Source organism: Struthio camelus, chromosome 4 (genome assembly GCF_040807025.1).
Source record: "Struthio camelus isolate bStrCam1 chromosome 4, bStrCam1.hap1, whole genome shotgun sequence".
NCBI lineage: Eukaryota > Metazoa > Chordata > Aves > Struthioniformes > Struthionidae > Struthio > Struthio camelus.
This window is the reverse complement of record NC_090945.1, coordinates 74862719-74889191: the sequence shown is the minus strand read 5'-3', so window position 1 is coordinate 74889191 and position 26473 is coordinate 74862719. Positions and strand designations below refer to the sequence as shown.

At 37.5% G+C, this 26473-nt stretch overlaps 1 protein-coding gene across 2 annotated transcripts in view; it reads right to left on the bottom strand.

Annotated features, from left to right (window-relative positions):
* Positions 1–26473, bottom strand: part of SORCS2 (sortilin related VPS10 domain containing receptor 2) — a 552296-nt gene that overhangs the window by 38328 nt on the left and 487495 nt on the right. For both annotated transcript variants that reach the window (XM_068943433.1, XM_068943434.1), the window contains exons 13-18: positions 21402–21493; positions 19819–19926; positions 6885–7005; positions 5121–5254; positions 4403–4531; positions 2951–3122 (exon numbers count right to left, since the gene is read on the bottom strand). In XM_068943433.1, coding sequence (XP_068799534.1) covers positions 2951–3122; positions 4403–4531; positions 5121–5254; positions 6885–7005; positions 19819–19926; positions 21402–21493 — 756 coding nt within the window. The remainder of the gene's footprint in view (positions 1–2950; positions 3123–4402; positions 4532–5120; positions 5255–6884; positions 7006–19818; positions 19927–21401; positions 21494–26473) is intronic.

The window sequence follows — 26473 nt, the reverse complement described above, 5'->3', positions numbered from 1 at the left end:
AACCCTCTGAGTGTCAACTCTATGGCCTTTAAGATCCAACCTAGTATGCTTGCACTGAGGTGTACTGCATTATACAGAACTACTAGCACGTCTAGAACTAATACGTTCTATTGCAAAGTTAGATGCGTGCTTAATGAAGCAGAGAACGGAGCTCAGTTTGAAAAAGAATTTAAAAATCCAGTCAAGTATTTCTGCTACTTCAAGCATCTCATGTGCTTTATAATTCATTGTACCTTTAAATGCTCCTTTAAATGACACTGTCTTCCAAAAGTTGGGCCTAAAATACTGCAATAACTGATACTGTTGTCAGAGGCACCATCACTTGTGTTGTTACAGTGTGCCTGCTGTAGAGTAAAGTCAGGCCTGTGCTGTGTGGACTGGCCATGTGGATGGAGCCAAAGGAAAATTTATTTTAGCGGTCAGAAGCAATGCTTTGTTAATACCATCACTCCAGTGGCAGAACTGACTTAGCATGTTTCCCCTCTTCCTCTGTGGCTTGTAACATGTTCCTGCTTTTTATGCCGTCACAGTTGTGCAATTAAAAACAGGTTGCGGAGCCAGGCTTCATAGAAAATCCTCTATACTGTGCAAACAAACTGTTGGTTTAACAATCTTCTTTGACTCCAGGAAAGGAACTTACACATCCATACACTTGTCAGGTGACCTGCACGGCAATCAGACTAGAGAAGGATTGCAACCCATCAAAGTATTCAAAAAACACTTCACTTACACATGAGCCACTCTCTGAAACAGGTCTACATCAGAACTTCATTCCCAAAGGCAGCACTAACGTAAAATCAAAGTAGGCAACAAAGCCTAGAACTTTCAAACCCTTGTATTTCACAAGGAAGAAATACTTGTTTGGAGTTTTTTTTTTTTAAATCCTTTTATTATTTTGCAGTTCCATTGATTTTCTTTCATATGAAAGAGCAATGCTCGTAACTTAAGAAAATACTCATAAGGAACCTATAAAGTTATCAAATAGCTAAACCCCATATTTCAACATACACAAAGGACCCTGAAAGTGCCTTCAGTCCGAGTATTTTTTTCCAAACAACATCCTTCTTTTGAAAACAGATGGCTAGAATTTAGCAGATGAGACAATGTATTATTAGTTTAAAGCATAAGAGATGTTGTCTGGCCAGCAACGTGCCAGTAAGTGCAATCCCTTTAGATGGCACTAGCTTGCAAACAGTTCTTGCTTGCTATTTCTTATGCCAGCAAGCGGATATGCACATTTTCTCCAAGTGAGAGAGGAACAATATGTAGTGCTGAGAGCCAGTAGATGCAATTTGCTCTTTCTGTATTGTTCTAACTCCTTTCCTAATATAAAGATAAGAGTGTGGTGTTTAAAACATGAAGCCCACTTCTCTTTCCCTGGCCTGGGAAGAAAGATAGTAACAGACAGAAAACAAAAGAGTCACATAGGAAAAATGCAGCTAAATCTAACAGGAATTGGGACTTCCCTCCAATTCCACTGAAAATAGTTATTTTCATGGCATTCACGATTCATACCTCCATCCAATATAATATGGAAAAACTAATTTTATTCTTATTATTTTTGGAGTCACTTTCACATTGCTCCAGAAGAACTGCTTTCTTTACTCCCTGATGCCTAGCACTCCTGCACCTAGGAACATGCATTCATATAAACCAGAAATTTAATATTGTTCTTCAGACAGAGATAGTAGCATATTTTGGTTTATCTTAGCGGACCTGCTTCTTAAACTCACTAATTGTTATGAATTCTCACGAGACTGCTATATATATTAAATCTTAAACAATGCTCAGGACATTTGAGTATAAATACTGATCCCTAGCCATAGGGGGCAGCAAACGGTTACATTTCTTGTAAATCTCCATCCAGTTCTATGCAGCGAGTAAAGCTATCACCAGAAAAGAAAGCATAGGATTCCCTTTCAGACTTTTGAAAATTTTTGAATAGTTATAAGTGTTTTACATATTGCCACAAAGATTCATGAAAGCTTCAGAATCTATACCGTAGGGAAAAAAGTCTAACTTCCAATCAAGATCATCAGATCCCAAATTACAACAAATGCTCTACTCTTACAGTAAACGTAATTCAAAACTAATTAAGAAAAGAGAAGGAAGTACAGTGTGCCATGCAACTGTCAGTGCACTGCAAGCATTTGGATCCAGAACCCGCTATGTGTTAAGCAGTACTGTGTTCTGCACATAACCCTATTGATTCTACCACAGAAATAAATCCCAAGTCCCTGATTAATGTCACACAGGCTTGCCAAAATGTCTGAACTGACTTCAAGTTCTTGCAGATCAGTAGGGTCAGCCAGGAAGTACAATACTCCTACCGCCTGAGAACAACAGTTAGAACCCAGTATCTAAAAAGCAAGCATTAAGGAACGTACCCAGGGCAAGCAGCACATCTGAAAGTTACATACTGCCTTTGGACAGGGCCTCAGGGCATTGTCTCTTTCAATAAACAGAAAAAAATGTTTCTTTGGCTATACAGCTAATACATAATACATGTTCTTATGCTGTACTATTTGCTCATTTCTGTAAAGCTTTGCCTATTCCTTTTTGAAAGGCAGATTTTAAAGAGCACTTAAATCACAACACGAAGTACATTTCTATATAGTTCTTCTCTGATACAACAGGTGAAATTTTCACTCCAAAGAGACTTTGGCACTTCAGTTCCTTTGAATGAGGATTTTCCAAGAAGCTAATGCCTTTAGGGAACAATGACCGCGCATGCAGCAGAGGAGACAAAACCCATCCTGTGGACGGAACCGCATGGTTCATGGAGTTCACTGGATCGTCAGGACAGAAGTTTCAATACTTAGAGACTCATTCCTCTTTCTCTCAAGCACTAATTAATTTCACACAACAGCGAAGCAGGTAGAAGAGAAATTACAGTCTGTAATGAACCCTAAACACAGTGAGGAAATTTTCATAAAGTGTTCATTACTACCTGCTCTTGTCTAACAACGAAGGTGATGTCTTCCCCAGGCTTAACAGCCAGGCTTTCTCCTCTGATGCTGATGTGAAGCCCCTTGGGAGCAATCAATGGACACAAATGTTGCGCTAAGTTCTGCTGCAGGTCTATGCCACCTTCACACACATTAGAAACAACTTTCCTGTACCTGCAAAAATAGTAAGCAGTGAGCACAGTGAATTGCAGATGAGCAGAAGAATGCTACCAGAGGCACTGAATGCTAGTGTGACAGCTGCTAATGAATGGTTCATGAATGGACAAGATTGTGGATAACTGAAAACAACTCATAATGCAAAAACTTTGATGACAGATGTTGCCTCTACTAAGTCAAGTCTGTTGAAGAAAGAGGGGATGGAGCATGATGATTTCATTTCCAAGCTTTGGAAGGGTCTGTCCTTTCAAATTTAGAAACATGGCTGATCAGTCCACCAGGAAATAGTTACTCCACTGTCCTCTCTGACATATGCTTTCTTATCTTTCAATACTCTTCCAGAGGTCTTCGCTCCTGGATTTTGCAGCCCTCATTTATTACCAGACTTGGGCCTTAATCCTATCCGATTCTACCTGTGCATTAAATGTGCTTGGCTCGAATGCCAAAGACCAGGAAGAAATTAGACCAAGCAACTTCTACATCTCCCCAGAACTAATTACTTTGCTGTTGCTGTCAAATCTAAGCATTTCTTAAAACATTTAAAGCATTTATTTTAAGTAAATGTCTAAAAGAGCAAAAAGCCTAGCAATTTTCAAGAGCTAGTAAAGAAACACTTCAAAGTGTATGGTAATTATTTACAGATCAGTTTCAGTCAGGTATGTTATTTTTAAGTATCCTTTTAAAATGTGAGTCAGATTTGATTCTTCTGAATTTAAACTTTGTATATCACAGCTGTCAGCCACAACCCAAAAGGCATCATTTTCCTTTGTAACGCAAATATACACAGAAACAGTGGTTCTATTGCCAGATTTGACGTTTCATCATTTGGTTCTCATCTCCACAATTGACAGACATGAAGTTACGATAAACTAGAATAGATGCCAGCTGCAAGTTATTCTCAGCACTGACGTCAGATTACACTGTAGTGTATATTCTATGCGCTATTGTTTACGGTTCTCTAAAGCTTTCCTTTGATGCTGAGCGTCCCATATGGTTAGGAAAAGAATCTGTTCTTTATAGAACTCTATCTCTGTGGAAGTGAGAGACAGTGGGAAGTTCTCTGAAACGTTACTTATTCCTCACCGTAATTCATTGGATTCATACTGGAACTTGGTCTAAACCAAAGCAAGGCGCTAAAATAATTTTTTTACAATTTTACAATTTTTTTACAGTTTATCTTATTTAAATTTTCTTAAAATCACTTTGTGACCTTTGGTTGGAATGTTTTCCCCACTCTGGAAAGCTCTGCAAGCCGGTAAAGCACAAAATCAGCTTACCCAGTGCTGCTTGTATATGCCTGTCCCAGTACACAGTCTTCAGGGGGTGCTTCTGGGTTAAACCAGAAGTCAGCAAAGCATTTACTAGAGTCCGATTTCAGAGGTGCAGAACGCTCAAACCCATAATCACTGAAAAACATCAACACTGAGTGTGTTACTATCCCTGCTTTATTAGTGAATCTAATTTAGGGTGGATGAGACTACTTCTTTAAGGATAAAAGGAGAGTTTTTGTAAAACTATCTGGTATCAGCTCAACATACAACTTGGTGAAGCCAGTTATGTTCAATGGGAGATGTGTACACCTGCAGGCAAAACTGGTTGTAATTACTTTTCCAGTTCTGTAAAATTAACTCTCTTAGCAGCTTAGATTTTTAAAAGGTTTCCCTTGCCACTCAGACCAACACATTTCTTCTGACTTTTGCTTCATTTGCAAATAGAAAGGATTTCTTTGCTCTATAAATCTAATCCAGTGGTCATTTTTCAAGTCTTAATAAATAGAGAAGAATATCAGGATTTGTGAAAAAAATATTTTAAAAAATGGCAATGTTTTTAAGAAAAGTAAATACAAAAGCACCTCATTATTCAAATCCATTGCATCGTTTCTTAGTTGTCTGTAGGATTGGTACGTGCGGTGGGAGGGTAAAAGGAAGGAAAAAAAAAACATCTCAAAGTAACATTTTACTACTGATAAATCTAAAAGTCCACAGATAGACTTACCATAAGAAGTCAGTGTTCACACATTCACAGACTTTGGATGTGAGAGCTGATGTGAAACTCCTCCCTTTAATGCACCATGCTGAAATCTTCCTCTTCCGAAAGCTCCTTTGTTGACCCATGATGCAACGATCACCCTGAACATCAAAGCACTGGATTTATTGCACACTATAACCTACATCACACAGATGTGGTCTTATGTTTGTCATGAGAAAGGCTGGTTTTGCTGCCAAGACTCTGTAAACTTTTATCAAGTCTCTACTTAGCCATCGATATAGAGCAATCTATAGCAAGTTGCCTATGACAAAGCTATAGGAATGTGATCGATGAATTTGGAACTTAAGATAGATTGCAAGAAAACAGACTCATCAAAAAAGGAAAAAATAGATATTCAGAATTCTCCCAGTTGAATGTGCTATTCACAAGACAGGTGGAATTTCCTTTGTGACCCACGGCATGCATGCTTCTTTCAAGTGACTGAGCGAAGCACATATGCTTCAGCCTTCTCCTCTTCCTCACCTCATCGCTCCTTGTAAGCTCCATGCGCCTATAAAGTTCTCACATCTGCTGCTATCTGCTAATGAAATATTACAGGGTTGCAGAATATGCCCCATCTATGGAATTATTTCTCAGTGAAATATATTTCAGGGCACAAATCCAAAGGAGCGCGTGGAAATTCAAGCGCAATTAAACCCACGTTGCACGCGTGCACAACCCAGGCACAACTCTACAATTGGCTATTTAAATACTCAAGGGTTGCTTAAGATGGCTGAAGCTCTATCTAAATCATCATGCATCAAATAGCCAGTCAAGAGGAAACACCAGGCACATAGGTGCAGATATAACTCAGATCGAATCTAACACTCCACTGGTAAGTGAGCAGCTGCAAGTACTCTACCAAAGTCATTTTAGTAGTTTCTAATTTCTGAAGGACACTTCAGTGTCAGTATCCCAACACACTTTTATTGTTTAGGTTCAGATCTGCATAACGTTCTTAGTGAATACACAGCATTCCCCAATGGAAAGTATAACATTAGGCATGGAAACTAGCAAATGAGAGTTGGGGAGCTGGAATAATACTGAATAGCATGCAAAAAAGAAACCTGCAGAGAGAGAAAACAAATGTACTGGAAGAAGCATAAATGTAATAATCACAATGATTATGAACAAATACGACATATCACGTTTAATCTAAAAAACTCAAATTGAGCTCTTTAAATAATGCATTGTAAAGAGACTGTAGCTGCCTAAAATTGAATTTGGCTGGAGCACCAGGATCGGCACATCCTTAATGCATTACTGCAGAAACGGTACTGCCCAAAACAACGGGACTCCACTACATGACTGGTTCACTGAGATTCTAAATTATTTCTGGAATAGGTTTTACTTATGGTAATTTATATATGAGTACAGTATGTGGTCAGGAAGTTGAAAGAACATATGACTGCATGTTCAAATTGCTTCAGTCAATATCACAGATTTTAATTTGTGATATATGCTTGATAATCCAGCAAGACCACCAATTATTATGGCAGACCACCGAATATATTTCCCTCTTTCCCAGGCTATAGTTCACACTAATAAAGGGAACACAAAATCTTTGCCCGTTTTAAACTGTTCTGAAATCAGCAAATACCAACCTAACGAGTTGAAAGCCAGGAAGGTGGCATCCCAGTTCTATTAGAAAATATTTTCACAGGGCACAGTTCTACATAAATCTGAAAGCTCCTGAAATGTTATGGCCTTCTAATAAAAGATTGTGAATACCTGTAGATTTGTGAGGTCCCAAGATTCATAGTCATCATCAGTGCACTCCCTGGGGAAGGATGGCCTGAAGTCCACCTTCACCAGTTCCCAGTCGGAACGGTAACTAATATGTCCAAAGACTCTGAATAGAAGATCAAGAGTAAGATCTTAAAGGAAAGAAATACCATACATTTGAGATTTCAACTTTCAGTTTTCTCTACCGATTTCTGTTGGCACGATTCCTTACTAAAAGGTCCCTGGTATTTGTTCTTCTACATTTTTTTTTTTATTTATACAATGTGTCTACTTAGAAAACATTTGCCAGTTGTCCATGGAACTCGAGAGTGAAAAGATACAGCTCATTGATTAGATATTCCCCTCCCCCCAGCAAACTATCTAGGAATTTAATGGAAATATACTTCCCTTTTCCAAATGGGAACCCAACACTTTTGTCTATTATCTTGTTATATGAAACGCATAGAGATCTCAGATTTTGACCAGGAGTATTAAGGTCATATCAAAGAGCAGAACCTAGGCATCCTTGATTTGATTTCCAGCTCTGGTATTCATTTCTTATGATTATGGTGTAACTGCTTCAGTTTTCTGTGACTTGGCTTTCATAGCCTTCAAATGACAATACTGCTACTGATCAAACACTTAGCAGAATCATGAAATCGTATTCATTTCCAAGGAATACTGTCAATATACACATTGTGCTGGAGAACTCTGACTCTCCTCTTCCTTTCTAATAGTTCAACCTATACCAAAAAACAGTCACAGACTGTAAATTCCTTTTTGAAAAAAATGAAAACCTCACTGCTTTAAAAATCAGGCTTCGTTTTCAAAGTAGCCAACATTTTAAAAGTCTGATTTACTTCCAAAACGAAACGGGTAAGTACAACATCCACCAACAAATTACAATGGATAAAGACTTTACTTGGGCAAAAGTCAAATATATTTGTGGTTTGCATTAGAACGCTCAGGCTTATGTGGCTCATTTGCCAAAGAATTTAAGGCTGATTCTGAAGCCAGACGTTTCTGTGCAGTTCATACTGCACAGAGTTCATACTCCAAGCCTTCGCCATACTAATTCACTAATTTTCCTCAGTTTTGTTCAAATCCAGACACAGCACGAATGGTACAGATTTACTAAAAGCACTCTGTGGCACCTGCTTCACTTGTCCTGAATACCAGGTTCAAAGTAGTACTTGGCTAGGCCAGAAGTGAGGATACGGTGGATTCTCTGCAAAATACAGAGGCAATAACATTGCATTAAGACTGTTTCCAAGTAGATGGACAAGGAACTCCAAAATCTACCATAGAGGCTGAGAGTTGTAGAGATTAAAGAGGTATAGTGATTTCCCCTTTTCCTTTCTAGTGTTTCTGCTACTCAACCTTAGTAAAGAGATGTAGATACTACCTATAGATGGCTCCCATACTGTCCACCTGATAATGGCTGAACAATCCATGCTCACCTGAAACTTTGCCATCACAAGGGCACTTAATCAAACAGAAATACGCATTTCTTTGTTTTGCATTTCTTACTCTTTCCTAAGCAAGGCTCTGAGATTAAAGGACTTAGATGACTTACCTTCTTTCTTTTTAAATCTACCCATGGTTCAGAAGTAGAAACGAAATACACAAAACCTAAAAAAATGAAGCCCGGTTGACTAGCTGTATGAACACATAGGTATGTGGTCCCACTTTTCTCAGCTGGAGGACTGTTTCACATTGAGAACTATAGGATTGGTTCCTTTTTCTGGTTCAGTTAGATCCTGAGAACTGCTGTCACCATATGCTCTTATTCACGTGTAGTTACATATGCTATAAAGCGACTACTAAGGTGGTCTCACGCTTTTTACACAATGCCTGTTTCAATATGACCTGCTTTGCTGAGAGGCATGAAATGTCTTTTCAATGCTAAATATCTGTCAATGCTAAATGCCTTTTTTTTCCCTTGTTTTTCTCCATGCAAGATGCTAAAGTAAGGCAGACTTCACCATGTGCTTGTACAGCTAGCTACCTTAGTGAATGCTTCTTCAGAGACCACAGAACATTTCAAACTGGTTGCATGTCTTTTATTAACTCACATATCAACAAATATATTTAAGTGCAAGGAGCCAAGCCGTGTCAAATCCTCACTCCTGACTTCAGAAGGTTATTTTCTACAGAACAAACGAAATTTTCTTCATTCATACTAGCTGTCTCAGGCAGATTAGTCAGGAAGAGAGAGGGAAGGAGATGGTTTGAGGATATTAGTCCTTTGTTAGTACCGGTCAGCACAGAATGCACCTTCCAGCGACATGAAAGAGTTTACACTTCCAGACAACCCCTCACTTTCCTTTTTAGATCAGGGATTCATCCACGCCTGCATTTATATTTTAATACTGTATTAGCACCAACTTAAGGGTAGCCACAGTACTCCGGTAGGAGCTGTGGTAAGGACGGGTTACGTGAACAAGCACATCTGGGCAAGCAGTCCAACTATAGGCCACTGAGCAATAATAAGAGCCTACAATAAATAGGAAGTTCCACTGCTAATTCAGCCCTGATGTAATTCATGCATAATTCACATATGGAGAACTGGTTTGGGCTTTGCAGGAAAGATATAATTTTCTATTATAGTGTGAGAGAGAGCTACAAAAAACAAAAAGCTACACTAGGTAAATAAAAGCTGAGCAACATATAGGGACGCTGCGCATGTTCAAGGCAGCAGATAATCATGAAATGCTTCTGAAAGTGTAAAAAAATCTCTGACCTATTAATAATCATCTTTGAGACCTCATGGAGGACTAGGGTGATTCCAGAGGACTGTGGAAAGGCAAACATTCTGCCATCATATAAGAAGAGAAAAAGGAGAGCTCAGGGAATTACATAGTTCACTCTGATGCCCACAAAGATACCAAACAAATGACTGCACTATTCACTCATAAGCACCTTGGAGATAATTAAGATGATAAACAGCCACCATGGATTTGTCCAAAACAAATCATGTCAACCCAATGTAATTTTCTTCTTTCAACAGGATAACTAGCCTAGTAGATAAAAGGAGAGGAGTAAATGAGGCTTATTTTGACCTTTGTTAAACATGCTATGCAGCTCCAGCCGATACTGTCTTAAAAGCAGAAACGTATGATGGGTCCACAGTCGAAGGTTTTAATTAACAACTGTGTTGTCAAAGAATAAACACACATAACTTTTGTGAATAACACAGAAGGAAGGGATCCGAATTGAAATTACACTGACTGATGGAAGGTCCCACATTATCATGCTGAAATATTCAAAAACAATTGCAAAACATACTCCCAGAAAAATTAAAATGGAGAGTAACTTCCAAGCACGGGGGGAAGTTTGGGGAATTATGGTGAATTATATCAAGAGTGCAATGTTGCTGCAAAAGAAGAAAAATTAATTCTAGCTTGTATTCAGAACTGTCAGATATAAGATACGGAGGCAATTATTTTCATAAACTTGGCACTGGTGGAGCCTGTGAAAGAATATGGTTTCTAATTTTGGATGTTATATGCATATTTACAGACTTATCGAAAATGGATTAGAGGAGGGGCAAGAATGACTCATAAGATGTTTAGAATATGTAACCAATGAATAAAAATGGAAAGAATTGGGTTTTCCTGTAGAAAAGATAAAGCTGAGAAGTAAAATAAAATGTCTTCAGCAGGTCTTCCTATAGATTGAAAGGCTGTCTTCAAAGAGACCTGGAGGAGTGGCACAAAACAGGAAGGACACGAATCAATATGCTTAAAAGAAATATGCTTAAAAGATACAGCTAGAGAATTCTCTAACGGTAATGAAACGAGCTACTCAGATTGCTTATTCTCCCTCACTGGAGAGAAGAATCTGGATTAGAGCTAGGGATTTGGTAAAATTTTAAGATATCTCCAGCCCCACATCCTATAATTTATAAAAATTACAGAAATTGCTACAGATATTTTGAAAATTCTACTAGAAAAACACAGAAGCTACAGGCAATATACATGTGAATATGGCAGAGGCTTTGGTCTTACTCCCTTCAACGGGTGAACTACAAGCCTCTCCCCTGTGGACTTTCAGCAACAGAAATATCACTTCTGCCTGGCAGTCCTGCCTCTTGTAGACAAAATACTAATTTCCATTATAGCTTTACCGATTCTACATACCTATGACCATGTTTTGATAGAGCGCAGGAACTATACCAGTAATCCAACCATTTTCTAAGTTCAGTAAAATTCATGAGATTTGAAGAACAGTGTCTCATCAACACAGCCACAAACCCCATGTAAAATGCAACCACACAGCTCTGGGACTCCTGGAACAAATTTTCAAAGGAATCAAGTATCTTACACGCATCCAGCATGTTTGAAAAACTAGCCTCATGGTTATTAATGCTCTTGTTGCAATAACAGTCGTAGCTTTATTGAGGTCAGGAGTTTGAAGACACATCAGAAGTGCCTGTTCAAATGTATAGCCAAATATTACTAGAATTAAACTATTGTTCCAAAATACTGTTCCAATAAAATATTGTTCCAAAGAAAGACACTTTCTAAAATGGATTCAATGGATAAGCCAAACATATGAATTCCAATAGGGCATTACATGGCAGCAAACATAATCTAATTGCTCACATGCAAAAATACCTATGTCCAATAAAATCATGAATGGAAAAAAAATGAAACAGTGTAGCAAGTGTAACTGATACATATCAAGATGATAGCAATTCATTAGCTAGTACAACATTCTTCTTGATTAAGTACAGTTCACTAGAAAGCCATCAGATCAGCTCTATTTTAACTATGAAAGACAATGCTAAATAGTTTTTGAAAGAAATTATCCATTACTTTGGAAATTCATTTACTTTTATTTGCAAAAATTTGGGATCTATAATTTTAACTTCACTGTTTCACTTGCCGTAACAACTTTGTATGCTTTTTCCTACTTCATTTATAAGCACATCATTTTTAAATTTGTTTGCACCATTTGAAAGCTAAGATAGTTTAATGTAGTTTTTAAGCTAACTCATTTGAACAATTTGCCAGAGGAACGCTGGTTATTTCTGTCCCTGATAATCGGGGGGCTAGTTTAACAGGAACTATACGCAATGATAATCTTTTACAGAAAATTCATGTTTCTAGTCAATAGAGGCTCCTAGTTCCCAGGAACACTAAAAACTTTGTTATTTGCTGTCTGTGTCACTTGCAAAACCACCTGTCTGAAGAGATGATAATGATGCTGGAGTCTCCCAAAGATTTACCAGATAAAGATTCAGCTTCCATGGCTATATTCATGAGAAGTTAGTTGATTTTTACATCACACTGCCATTTTCAGAGGTCACAGGCATAGCCTTTTATATTCACTGCGCTCACCTTCCTCTTGTGCTTTTCTGTTGTGTTCTTCAGGATTTTGTTCATAGACTTTCACAGCATGAAAACACAGTCTGCACCAGAGCAGACAGATTTTAGCTACAGTATCCCATGTCATGGATCTAATGCCATATAAATTAAGACATTCCTTGAACAACTTCTTGCAGTATTATGCTGTTTTACCTCTGAGCTGTTAGCCGTATTTTATCACTCTGACCACAGAAAATGGCTTTGAGCAGCCTGATGTCTGACATACCCACCAGATACTCAGAGCAGCATAGCTGACCCTGAGACAGTTTTACTTCACTGGCAAATATCTGAGAACCCTCAAAGATCTCAGAGCTGAGAAAGTGATCCGGCTGTACTGCACCACAAAGATCATGAAAACAGCACATGTGGAATTTATTCAGATGTTTAATGTGGCAACTTAAATTCTCCAACTTTTGCAGTCTTACTGAAGGATAGTGATGACAACAGTGTGATGCATAGCTACTTTTGTTTGAAATCAGATGCCTCTTTCATTCTAGACTTACTGCTTTAATCTCCCAAGTGCTGCATTGGCATTTGCTCCCCTCTCTATGACTTTTTCATCAAACTAAGATGTTTCTGAAACAGCATGCTGCCAAGGTAGCAGAATTTGTCTGTACAGTCCAGAACCGCACTGTTGACACACTCTACTAGCTTGACATGCCGGATGCAGATGTAACAGGACTTCTCTTGCTTTGGGAGAGCCCTCAAATATATAAAACTGTTGGCAGAATAAAACCTAGGATTTGAATTAGGGTCAATTCAACGCCCACAACACCTGTCTGTGCTGTCACCTCAGTGGTTCTAATTTTGTGTAACAGGTTTAATCAATTCTTCTAGGCAGCACCTAAGCAAAGATGCCCCAACACGTACAAAAAGGCCTGTATCTAACATTCTCTGTGGATCTAAACCTCAAGATCCAATAGTGTGTTTCTGACCAAGCTCAAAAAGGAAAATAGACTCTCAGAGCTGATAGATAACCATTTAAACAACTCTCAGTCTGTCCCCGGGAAAGTTTTCATTTAAATGGAAGTAGTCACAGAGCCACACTGTGGCTGTGACTGAAAAGTGGTATTTGGGTTTTGTTCCTCAAGACAGGGCTTCTTTTTCTGTAATAAATCATATTAGAAGGAACCACAGCTGTAAGTGAATTGACTGTTGTGTGAAAATTTTAAATCTCCCTGATTATTTTTATAAAATAAGTGCAAATTCAGATTGAATACTTAATCCTCCTTATAGTTAGGTATCAGAGGCCATTCACATTAAAACAGTAGAAAAATTCTCAGCTGTCTTTTATGTAAAAGGGACACTTTGTTAGATGTTTCTTGTCAGCTTATGGTGAGCTCAAAGAGCTGATAGTCATTTGTTTCATTTATGTCTTTACTACCAATGATGATAACATAACTGAAACAGCAAATAAACGTGACAATCTATCTTCGTTGTTGCCTGTCCTATTTGTATTATTATCATGCCTTGGAACGTATAGTAAGATGCATGGCCTCTTCGCGCCCGCATCTGTAAAGAAATGAGCCTAAAGGAGTAAAGTGATTAGGCAGTGGTACTGGGAGGATGCACCTTAGCTCCTGTGTAACCAATGTCAACAGGCAGTGTTCCACATATCTCATAGAAGAAGTGAAATTATTACAGAAAAAATTTCAAGAGGATATAAGTTAGAAGAGTACGTTATCCATGACTACGAGTACAGTGCTACTTTAAGTTTTCCATTTTCCAAAGGGGAACGACCAGAGGAATCTTTGCAGATATGCTTTCCTTCTAACAATTGTCTTTCTTTGCTTTCTTCACACTATTGCAAAGCCAATAAAAACTAGATAAATCAAAGAGTTCATACAAGTAAAATGGATGAAAGTAAGGCAAGATTCAAGCTTCAGTCTGTCATACAGCAAGATTGTAATTCAGCATATTTTTCTAATTCCCCAAAAGAACATAACAGAGGTCACATTTTCAGTGGCCTTCCTAAATTGCAACTAGAGAAATGATGAATGCTTCCATGTGTAAAAGACAACACCTGTCTACATAAAATAACTTCATATAAACAGTGCTTGTGTATACAACATATTATGTGCAAATACACTAAGACACTTATGATTTAAGTGCCTTAAACTACAAACACATGCATATGCTTTATGCAGTAATTTTTTGTTTGTTTTGTTTTGTTTTTTGGCTGCCAAAGTGAAAAATGAAGGGAGGAAACAATTTAGCTGAAATTGATCCAAAATATGCTTTTACACTGTTTCCTGCTAGAAAAAATGCCAATCATTCTTTTAAGCCAAAACATCTTGGTTTCATGTCTTTTAGGGAAATAAGAATGGAAATGAATTCTTAGGTTCCGAGAACTGCTAGAGAAGAGCGGTTAAAGGGTGCTCCCATTTTATCCAGCTCAGTGGCTCCATAATGTTTGTGAATTACCTCCAACATTTCTTCTCATCCATTTGGTAAAATCACCAACATTTCTTCTCATCCATTTGGTAAAATCACCAACAGTTCTCCTTCCATTAAATAGATATCTGACATTATAAAGGGTACCTTTACATCATTCAGCTCTCTGATATCATCTTAAAGACCAAATTTATCTGGAATACTTAAAAATGTTATAACTACTTCTTTACCTAACAAATTGTATTTTTCTTCTACTCAACTATTTAAAAAGCAGATCTCTTTTGCCACAAGGAAGGAATTCTTCATTCATACTTCACCTTGCAGATCTGAAGTAAATAGCTTATGCTTACCTAAACTGTGGCTCCTTCATTTTGAGAAGAGTTCCAGGTCCCACCCAAATTTAAGTAAAACGTTTAAATAATTTTATAGTAGGCCAAAGTTTCAAATGTCTAGCTCATCAGCACCACTAATTAGAACTAAAAACTGAAAGGGAACGGTCTCCCTGAAAGAGAGTTCAGACCACTAAAGCTGCAGGCACACACTTAGTAATAGGCCCCCCAAAATGTCACAAAGACTCTATCCAAACACAAGAGTCACTGTGTCATCCTCTTTCTCTCCTTACAAGTCTTTAAACGCAGGCAGGACAACAAGGTTTCTTACAGGACTTGGATTCCTAATCTTTCAATTCTTTTATCCAAATATCTTTCCAGGTCTGCCCTCAAAATATGCTAAATATGGGCTGTAGCAAGGCACTGAAAGCGTCGGGTTCCCATGCTTCTGAAAATGTTACGCTAATAGTCATAAAGGCCAATTTTACGAAAAGGGAAAAAAAAACAAAGCATACACATCGGAGCTCTTCAGAGCAGAGAGAGAGGAAAGCGGCAGTCCCATGTTCCTGGACCACACCAAGACCACAGGTAGGCAGTGACACTGCTACACACTGACTTGATATGCTAATATGTGTGTTCACTGAGACGACAGCAACAGAATTAGCTGAGGCCCACCACAAAGCTCATATCTGGATGTCTGGATTAGCTGACATCTAGATTAGGCTGAAATAGAGTGATTAGTTTGTTTTTCAGTGTTCTTTTGGCACGGTCACCATTTCCTACCTGTCTATGTTTCCTCCATCTACCGACATTTGGGTATGTTCCTCGTTGCGTAAAGAGTACAACAACCATTTCATAATTGAGTAATACTTCTTGAAACTACATTCAAACATTAGATTATGCAGGTGCAAAGAAAATCTACAGCCTGCTTTAGGAAATCAGCTATTCTCTTACATAATGAGGTTTTATCTACTATTTAGCTACTTTCAATTTTTAGGGCTGCAGTATAAGACAGTGAAGAATGCAGTGAAGAATTTACAGCACAGAGAATACCTCCACCTAGCAAGAAACAAAGAGACAACAGGAAAGGTAGTGTGCTGCCGATATGGCAAAACAATAAGCCCACAAGCTACACACCCATTAGAGCTGATGTTGACACCCCCAAGCAAAATCACTAGTTGTAAAAATCCAGATGTTTCTCCCTAATATCTAACCTCATTTTTATACTCTGTCCACCTTGCTTTGATTAAGTTTATACTAGACTTTTTTTTTTGCTTCCCTAGGAAACCAACAAGGTTTGCAAAATCAGATTTCCAAGAGAGAAAGATGCACACACAGAACTGCTGTAGTTCAAAGGTGTCCTGAAGTTCCCAACAGCATGTTAAGATGTTAGTTTGCAAGACCTTAGAAAAGGAGCCCTCTGGAAAGATTCCCATAAGAAAGACTTTGAGTCTAGCTGACATGAAGAAAGGAAGCCGTCGTTACATAATCTCCTATTGGCCTTTTAAAAGGGACCACACTCCGCACCGTGGTTACCAGGCCTGCTTGGTTTACACTGCATTCTAAATAACCTGGTTTGGGAGATACTCTCACAGAAGCTGAACTGTGATTCAGAAGTCATTTTAACAAGTTTGAAATTTTCATTGTAGGAACTACTTCCTTTAAAGAGGGATATCCATATTTCAGACACATAAAATTCTTCCTTTTTCCACTAAGTGGGGCTTTTACTTCATCTAGTGTTACTAAGTGATTTTTTTTTCCCCAAATATATTATAAACTGCAAAACATTTGGTTGCAGTAAATTTCACTCTTAAAGAATCGAGGACAAAATAAAGCCCATTAGAACATGCATTGTTTTGATAAATTTAATATATATCAGTTAGTTGAAAAAATTTCTTAGCAAGCCTTACTTATTTGTTTAACAATAAATAGCAGATTTGAGATCATGTAGAAATTTTATAGAGAATGCATTTCCTAAACTTTATGAATACTTTATTGCTCAAAACTCCTAAAACTCCTAACTAGACCTACTGCAGAGCAAAATGGAATAAAATATATACTCTCTGGCGTTTGGGAGTACACATTTTGAATATTGCAGGAGAGTGAGATAAATGATTTTGATTCGTGCTGACTGGCAGATGACAATTCACTTTTCTGAAAACTTGACAGGTCAGTCAACAAATGTTTTTCTTCTATTCTGAAAAAAACACAGCACTTTCTGAAATGAAGACTTGAGGTTCACATTCCCCCATTTCCTCAGTAAAGCTTTTCAGATCACTTCTCTTTGGATATGTTAGGACAGAACAGGAATTCAAATGAAAGTCCGTTACTTGTCAGGTCAATGCCCTAGTCATCACACTGGAAAATAAAATGTCTCTCTTACATGCAGTGTTACCAGGTCCCTTAATGTCTTTTCCCAGACAATCTTTTTGTTCATCTTTTTTAACAAAAATTCTTAAAAACTAGAAGCAAATCCCTACCCCATTGCCACTGACTTCAGTGGAACCAGGATTTTACCCTCCAGTAACAGATGTTTTCTGTACAAGTAAAATATTCTTTGACTCTTTTCTGAGTTTGCACTAGCAGCTTTAAATGAAACAGTCTCTGTTTCACCATACTGCTGCACACACTTTCAATTATTACCCTCCCACGTCAAATTATTTTATCTCTGCTAATTTATGAGGATTTTGACAATGGACTTTTATTCAAACTCTTTATTCAAACAAATCTCCTACAAAATGGAGAAAATGAGAATCCTACACAAGTAACAAAATATCAGATGAGGTCCCTAGTAGTGGACTTGGGGATTCTTCAGGATGAAAGACACTATATCAATTTATTTCCATTACCATGCAGAAGTTCATCTTACCTTATACAAGTTAATGTTCTCCCCAGAAAAAAGTCACCTCTTGCTAATAAAATGGGAAAGACGGCATATTTGATTTGGCTTTTTTTTACAGGGAGTGTGTATCAGTGGATGACATTTCTCAAAAGCAGCAAATCACTGTAGAGTCAGTCATGCCCAGTGACTCAGTACAAGTGCAAAGTTTTAAAAGAAAATTAATAATGACGTAAAGGCAGACAGAACAAACAGCAGGCAGACAATGTCACCCTGAAGGTAAAACCCAATCAAAAGCCAGCAGGAGAGGTAAGGAAGCTGACAAAATGTCAACTGGAAAACACATACTGCGGATTTATTCTCCATTACATTTAAAGACAGGAAGGAAAGCAGCAAGTCTTTTTAGGGCCACTCTGTGGTGCTATGGGGTCTACCTCCATGTTTAGCGGAATGAGTGTAAAGTAAGATCCTACCAGACCGGCCCTGGATTTAAGAATGGTTGGAATCAGATTCTTTTCTTCTGGCCTTAGAAAATACAAGTCATATGATGCTTTTTTGTCCGTCTATGCTCACGTACCTAATCCACCTACAATTTGGTCTATTTCCATTGGATTATTTAAAAAAGCTATCATGTTTTGCATGATCTCTTTGGCCTATACAGACAGATATTTAAATACATTTTCACAAAATCATATGCTTTTTATGAATTAAAAAAAAAATGGAGCATATAGTCATAACCTACCCTTTTATCTTCCTAAAAGTATGGTTTAGGAAAAGCTTTTGATCCTTGCACTTCCATTGAAATCAATGGAAATCCTTCATTCAGAGACCTCCTAAATATCTTAGTGTGACATATATGATACTATAAAAATCTATGTTTGAGAGAAGCGGAGGATGGCTGAAAACTAAAGTTTGTTCTTCTCAGATCATATATACATAATAGAACAGAAACGTATATATAACAGAAGGAAATGAGACAGTGCAGCAAGAAAGAATGACTAGTAGGCCAAATTCACTCCTGTGGAGTACAACGTTATGGTACGATGCTTTTAAATACACTGGGCTGAATTTCTTTTTTGCTGCAGATCCTTCACGCAACTCCTATGCTGAGCTGGGTTTTTTCTTGAGGAAATGCTACTGGTACATGTTAAAGGCAGCTCTATTTGCAGTTCCTAGGAGAAAAACCTTGTCATGAACATGCAGGGGCACACAAGCTGTTCTAAGTGATATGAGCAAACATAACATCTTGCACATCTTTGAGTGCAGGTATGCTTTTTTTTTCTTGCATTTCCTTTCACTACTGCAGTCACCACGTGCCTTTGTCTCAAATTAGACAGGTGTTTTTTTAGTCTCAGACACTTTTAAAATATCAGCATTTATCCTAGAGACAGAGCAAAACGTGTAGCTCTGATCCAGATGCCCATGGCCCTTGGGGAAAAGACAGATAAACACGGACCTGAGTCGCAGAATTTGGTTATTTTTAACTCTGTTCACAGCATCTGCCACAATCACTGCACAGAAGTAAAACGTGCTTGTTCCACAGCTCCGTTACATAAACTACCGCAATGCTAGTTACGAGGACAACAATATAGCTGTTTACACTGTAAAGACAATTTTCACAAGAAGAAAGGATAGGTATTTAACATTTTATGAACTCTGCCTAAGAATGTACAGAAAACTGAAAAATTGCACGAAGTTGGTTATTTTTACCTATATTTCTCAAGTTTGTATTTGCAGTCTTATTATTCCATTCTCTCTAGTCATGCCTACGAGAGGTTGCATATGCATAACATTTCATCTTTACAATTTGAAATATTGCACTCAGATAATTTCAAAGGCAGGCTACACACTAGTGCTGTTTAGACATGATCAGTATAAAAGCCTGTGTGACCACAAGGAACAAAAGCCACTAACTCAAGGACTATCTCAAACATGCACAATTAAAAATATACTTAAGTGCATTAGCAGAGAGAGCCCTAAAGAAATAGAAGAAAACAAAAACTTACGTCATGACTAGAGTTTCATCTCCAGGTTCACTAAGTAGTCCGTCCACAAAGACTGAAGTGCTGGTAAAATTATGTGTACTCCAGGTCTGGCCTTCATCTATGCTGAACCTGTGAAAAAGTAGACATGGTTTTCACTTACAGCAAGTCTTACATAAATCAGAATTCAGTTCAAAAAATATCCATGGTTATTAAATCCCAGGATTTATGATGACCAAAACACAGTTTGCCTAGTCAGTATATTTCATTAATGTGATCTTTTTCTCAGTAACAAATCCAGGGGCTCATATCTTTATTAGAAGATGTATATTAAACTTGCAACAACAATGGGTATTCTCAAGCAAATAAACACTGAGGACTGTGAATAAACCATTCTGCTACCTTGTGGGTTCAAGAGCCAGTTAATTTACACTTCATTCTCTCTAGCAGTCTCTGAGCTAGAGACCTGTTAAGCAAAGGTCAGTGAAACATGGGTAGGCAAAACATCTCAATTGCCAGAACATGTGGGAGGTGTGATCACTGCAGGCACCAAGAGGATGGCCCTTCACAGCTGTTACCATCCACTCAAACATTTTCAAAAGATGCTTTCACTTTCAAAAAGAATCAGCAAAACGTGTTTCAAGTACTCTGTGCAACTCCACTATAGCCAAACATTTTGACTCAAAAGTCTGTTTTCTTGTATATTTTTCCTCCAAATCTTCTGGGTACTTAGGTTAATGATAACTTTTATTCTAGCTAACCAAGTTCCTATTAGTGAAAAGAGTATATACGCAAATCGGGCTAGTTACGAGTGATAAAGATCCCTTACTCTTTTCATAATGCTAAAGATGATAACTTTGTATGCCATTGTATAAGGATACTGCATTTTTCAAATTATCCTGCAGTTTGGAACTTGTTATTTTATAATAAAACGCTTTGCAGCACCAAACTCTTCCTGCCAAACAACCTGACAAACTCAAATGCTGCATTCCCACTATGTGACAGGATCTGCACTTAATGCACAGTACAGTTAATTTGTGCATGCATTTCTCAGAAGCACTAGGCTTCTTGCATAACTGTTACACAGCATTTTAGGACATACCAGTCCTTTTCTCCCTGGCTCCGGAAGCCTATATTATATTGCTCTTGCCAGAGCCACTCTCCAACACCTTCCTTTGCTGTGGCCCTTAAAGGGGACAGAACTTGATTACATTATTAATTATTCTGACAGGACACCTTTGGCATCTATGCAGCATAAGTTGAGCACCATTGCCATATACTGCTGCTGCAAACCTGTGGCAGATAACAATCACGCTGAATGTAGTTTGTACCATAGAGTACTACAGAAGTCCTTTATGCAAAACTATTTACACTGATGCTAGAACAATTTATTACGGATAACGCAGCACGCCATGGTACCAAAAATATCATTAAATAAACTTTAAGAAAACATCAACCTGCATTTTGTTGACTTAATGAATGTTGAACCAAGCTGACTCCACCTGAATTTCCAATATGATTACACTGAAATGCTCATCTTAAACTTCGCACTTTATCTTGAATACACAATAGCTCTGCTCTAACTGTAGCATTGACTGTAACATTACTTGAGTATTTTCAGAGGGATCGAGGTGTCTTTGATGGCCACAATAACTCCACCATGGTCCAGGTACAAGATGTGATGTTCTTCTTCAAAGACCTAAAAGCCAGACAGAAAAGGTCAGCTAAGCAAATACACCAAACAGCAGAAATAAAGTGTATGAGCAAACCACGGCTAAAAGACTTTTACAATGTCTGCATTTTAAATTAAAAAGGACAAAAAAGTCAGTTTAATTCTTAAATTTATCCAAGTTGTAAAAGAAAAGGAAGTTAAGCCGGTGAATCACAAAACTTTCAAATTCAATTCACAGTCAGATTTAACTGTCTACAGTGATCTCAGCCCAAGCTTATATTTTTCACAGTATGCATTCTGCATTCTTTCCTGCTATATTTCACCTGCTGTATGTCATCTTATTTTGGTATTTGCCATATTTTATGTATCTTGCAAAATGAAATACTTTGTAGTCTAATTCTAAAAAAAACAGGACAGCTATTGCTGCCTGTGACTCTCTCACATGTTCTCCAGACTCTATAAAACTTTAAATAATTGGGCAAGCATATTTTCTGCATTTCCAGTATTAATGACTTATTTAAACTGAAACTTCATGTGCTCTTACAATGAGGTCATTCTGAGTTTGGAATCAAAATACATACAACAGTGATTCAAGGATACAAAGGATTCAAAATGTTCTAAATTATTCATTTTCTGGAGGTCATCAGCAGTACTAAAATAAATGAACAGATAAACGCATTTCCTCTTTTACATCTGAAATCTGTTGTAAGACAGAGTTTGCTCATGCTATTGGTCTGTGAAAGTTCATTGACTGTAAGAGCACGTGACAAAGTGAGAGTTATTACACATACTTAGCAATTAATACAAGAACATACAGCCTCCCACACGCTTTGACAAAGCAAAGGTGGAAAACGTAAGCGTTAGCTTTACTTTGCCTCATGAATGAGAAAACACTGATGATACTAAACACTTCTCCTCATACATTTAGAGGATTTGTCAGTAGGTTGAACTGGAGGGGGAAAAAGTCTTTATCTTCATTCACAATTACTTCAAAAATAGTAAGCATTTCATTAGGGTTCAAAATTCAGTCTTTCTCTCATCTAATAAGAGTATATTTTGTGGGAATCCTAGAGCTTCAAGTGTCTGATCAGCTTTTCAATGTTGCCAATTTACAGGCAAAACCCTGATATGAGGCTTTTTACATTCCTATCGACTTGTTCCACAGAGCTGCGTATTTTAGAAGGGAACTTAGTAAAGGACAGTCATTAATTTTAGATGCACTTCAAAAGGATGAGATCAGTGGGAGTCAGATAAGCAAGCAAAGTTTTGATCTTTCTCCAAACTCTGAACTTCTGCTCAAATCAAAATGAAACAATATACGCTGGGATACAGTTTCTGAAAGCTTCACCCTCATACTGATGATAACAGAACTCAGCATCTGTATCATTTCATCCAAATTAGGTTTATCCCTCTTACTCTTAGAAAATTACCAGGGCACTTACTAGTGCATCATTTCAGTACCTCAGCTTTACCCTACTTCCACTTGAACTGTGGCACGCTATAAGGCATGCTGGACATGTCCTAGGCATACTAATGCGACCTTTCTGTCATCCTCTTCTTGCACACATTTCAAACATTTCGTATCCAAAATATATCAAGTTCCTTAAGAAAGCAAATTTTCATCTTCAGTATGTTGTAAAGAATTAATGAATTCATCCCTATGAAGTTGAGTGCAAAAATAAGTATTTGTCTTTACTTTCTGGAAACAAAACCAAGACACACACAGTTTTTAAGAAATCTATGCAAAGGCGGTCCTGGTGTCAGAGCTTAAATTAGAACCCAGAAACAACACGTATGTTTACAGTCAGTCATCAATTCCAACATATAAATTTTAATCTTTCCACTAACTAAAGTAATTTAAGAAATTTATTATGATCCCTACTAGTAGTTAGCCACTATGACACTAATTTATTATAACATATTTCTATGTTCTTTTACTTCTTTGAGAATGTTATGTACTTTATAATCATAACGTCAACTTTTTCCCCCCCTCTCTCATTCCTCTCCCTGTTTGTTCCTGCGTCTATTGTGACAACTTCAGTAGATACTTCGGGCCAGATCATCTGAATTCCATTAAGTCACTGAAACCGTGTTCAAATAGTCCCAGACAAATGTATTCCATGCAGCTTAACTCTCAGATGTGTAAATTTCAAAAATAAACAAATATACTCAAAGTCACATGCTTCTCTCACAAAGTGACACCCATTTCCGAATTCAAATCTGGAAACAGAACTTTTCCTATGGTAGAACTAGCCAGTTGTACCTTCCCAGTTGGTGAGAGGCTGGAATTCCAGCCTTTACTGTTGTGTTTAAAAGTGTTACCATCCATCTCTTTGGCTTCTGCAGAAAATAAGTAGTCTGCTTCAAAGAGATTTTTCAAATTGTTTTCATACAAAAGGACTTGACATAGAGAAAGAATATTCCTACAAACAAAGCACTGGCCTGAACTCCAGAGATCTCGATTCAGTTCCTAGACATACAACACACTTTTCTGTATAACCTTGGTAGATTAATTGACCTTTTTGTATCTGGACTGGCTACTTTTCTAACAGATCAAATAAGAAAGTTTTGTTACTGTGTTTTGCTTTTATTTAAGTCATTTCTTTTGAAAGCCAGACCTTTGTCTTATTCTGTTTGCTCTGCTTGAAACACAACGTTGTAACAGATGCTATGTCGAAATAGCAATGGCAATAATAAATGTGAACAGAAATCAGTTCTTAAAAAAAAGCCCTATACACTCAGATGTATACATAGGGTTGTCCTCAGCATTTTATTCTAACATCTTAAAAATCAAGACTGGAAAAACAGGCCCCGACAGAGAAAAAAGTGTGTAAAACCTGGATAGTCCGAAATTGTGTTCAAAGATAGGTCATTTCTCCGAGGATGCAGTATTTATTTATCTGTTTGATTCAACATCATGTTCATTAACACATTTCATGATATTGTTTTCTTGGTATAAGAAACAAAGAAGTCTTTCAAATAGACATATCTGTCCCACATGTTCACCTTAGGCTGTATCTTCACAGTTCATTTAAGATGATCTAAGCCCGCATAGTTTATGATAATATCAAGATTAGATTTCCCTCTCCTGCATGAAGTCCAAATCACTGTTGCTGCATAGACATTTAAGCTGCTTGTCAATCAGCTCCTAAACTACTGCTATTTACAGTGCAATGTTGTACAGTGCAAAGTCACAAATTTCAGTTTGTCTGAAAATGTTAAAAGCAATGTAAAATAATATTTTCAAGAGACACCAAGAAGCAACATGTAGCAGAGAGGAAGGGGAAAAACCAAAGCCAGCCCAAGTTGTATTGTGGCTACTTCTAATCAGAAGCCTTGTTTTACTTTTCCATTTATCAGCGGGATTTATTTAATTTCACAGTGGTTTCTTGTTTGGGCGTTTTTATTTCTGCTTATCAACACTAGCTGTATATCCTACCACCGTAAGTCTTCACGAACCCTCTCGTGTGACATTACCATATGCAAATTATGTAAATATGGGTTTAGTTGGAGTTATTCTAAGAAGTATAGAAATTATTGAAGGAAATTGAGCAATGGACTGTTGCTAAGTTGTGAACTTATTACAAATTCTGTGATCCAGGGACTAGTCACAATCATGGTTCACAAACTGAATCTCAGTCAACAATGTGATGCTACTGCATAAGACAGAAATCTTCTGAATTAAGTTGCCAGTAACATCAAGACATCAGGGGCAATCATCTCATTCTATTTAGTACTGATAACATTTGTAATATTGCATTCAATTTTATCATGCTCCAGGAGAGGGAAGACATATTACGGAGTCCAAAAGATGAGCAGAAAGAGGGAGAAGTAGTTTAGAAAGTTGACCCAACAGGAAAAGCTGGTTTTGAGTTTGCTTTTTTCTAACTATGGGTAGACACGATAATCACCTCTGAATATCTAAAAGTTTATTCCAAGGTGACAGGAAATCATTGCTCTCCAAAGACCAGACTAAATCAGCTTAACAGGCAAAATTTGTGAAACTGCAACAACAAAGCAAAAAGTAAGGACAGCTTATGTTAAATTTTCAGAAAAATCTATGAAGAATGGGGAAGCAGTACACAGGAAGCCTAGAACATCTCCTTCAGTGAAGGATTAATAAACAGGTCAGGCAAACCTCCATCAGAGATGCTGTAGGTATATTGATGCTGCCTCTGAACAGATGGTTGGACTATATGAACTTTGATCTTCCTTCCAGTCCTATATTCCTATTAATTTTAGTGTCAATATTGCTGTTATTTCAGGATAGCTTTTATTTATCACCCTCATTACCCTTTAATTCCTTGAACTGGCTTTCCTCCCTAAATCCTTTTTATTTACTTTTCTATATTGCTCTGTCTCTCTACACAAGCACAGTCTGCTTTTCCTCTAGCAGAGCTTGTAGACAGCGCCACAGCAACATGTATGGGATGTGAGAGAGATAACAGGTACTTAGTTATCTCAACTGCAGTTTCCAAGTCAGTGACATAAACACATCCTAAGAATTGTGACAAAACTTGAGCTTTGCTCTTTTTTTGCCTGCTCAGAGGAGTGGTAATTTACTATCTAAGTAATTCCTATATTATCTCACTGAAGTCATCTTTTGTTTCACGAAATTCAACAGAGAAAGGAAATGTACAGCCGTCCTCAGGAGGAACTGTTTGATCATGAATAGTGAGGTCATAAATCAGATAAAATAATCTAATTTTTCATTCTGATCACAAATATTAAGATTGAGTAAGTGCTTTCAAAGGCTTCATAGCAGTTTTAATTGAAATAAAGAAAGCAACAGTGTTTTTCATTTTGGCTGTCATAATGAGGATCAGTTTCTGACTGATTTTACAGCCTGAATAGTCATCTTAAGGTCAAATTTCATCACATCTCATTTGCCTGAGTGTCTCACAAACAAAAGCAGTGAGAATACGAATTTGATCCCCTTTCACTCTTTCCTTCTTACTTTTCACCCCAGGTAAAATATAGAACTTTGGTAAATGGTGACAATAAATC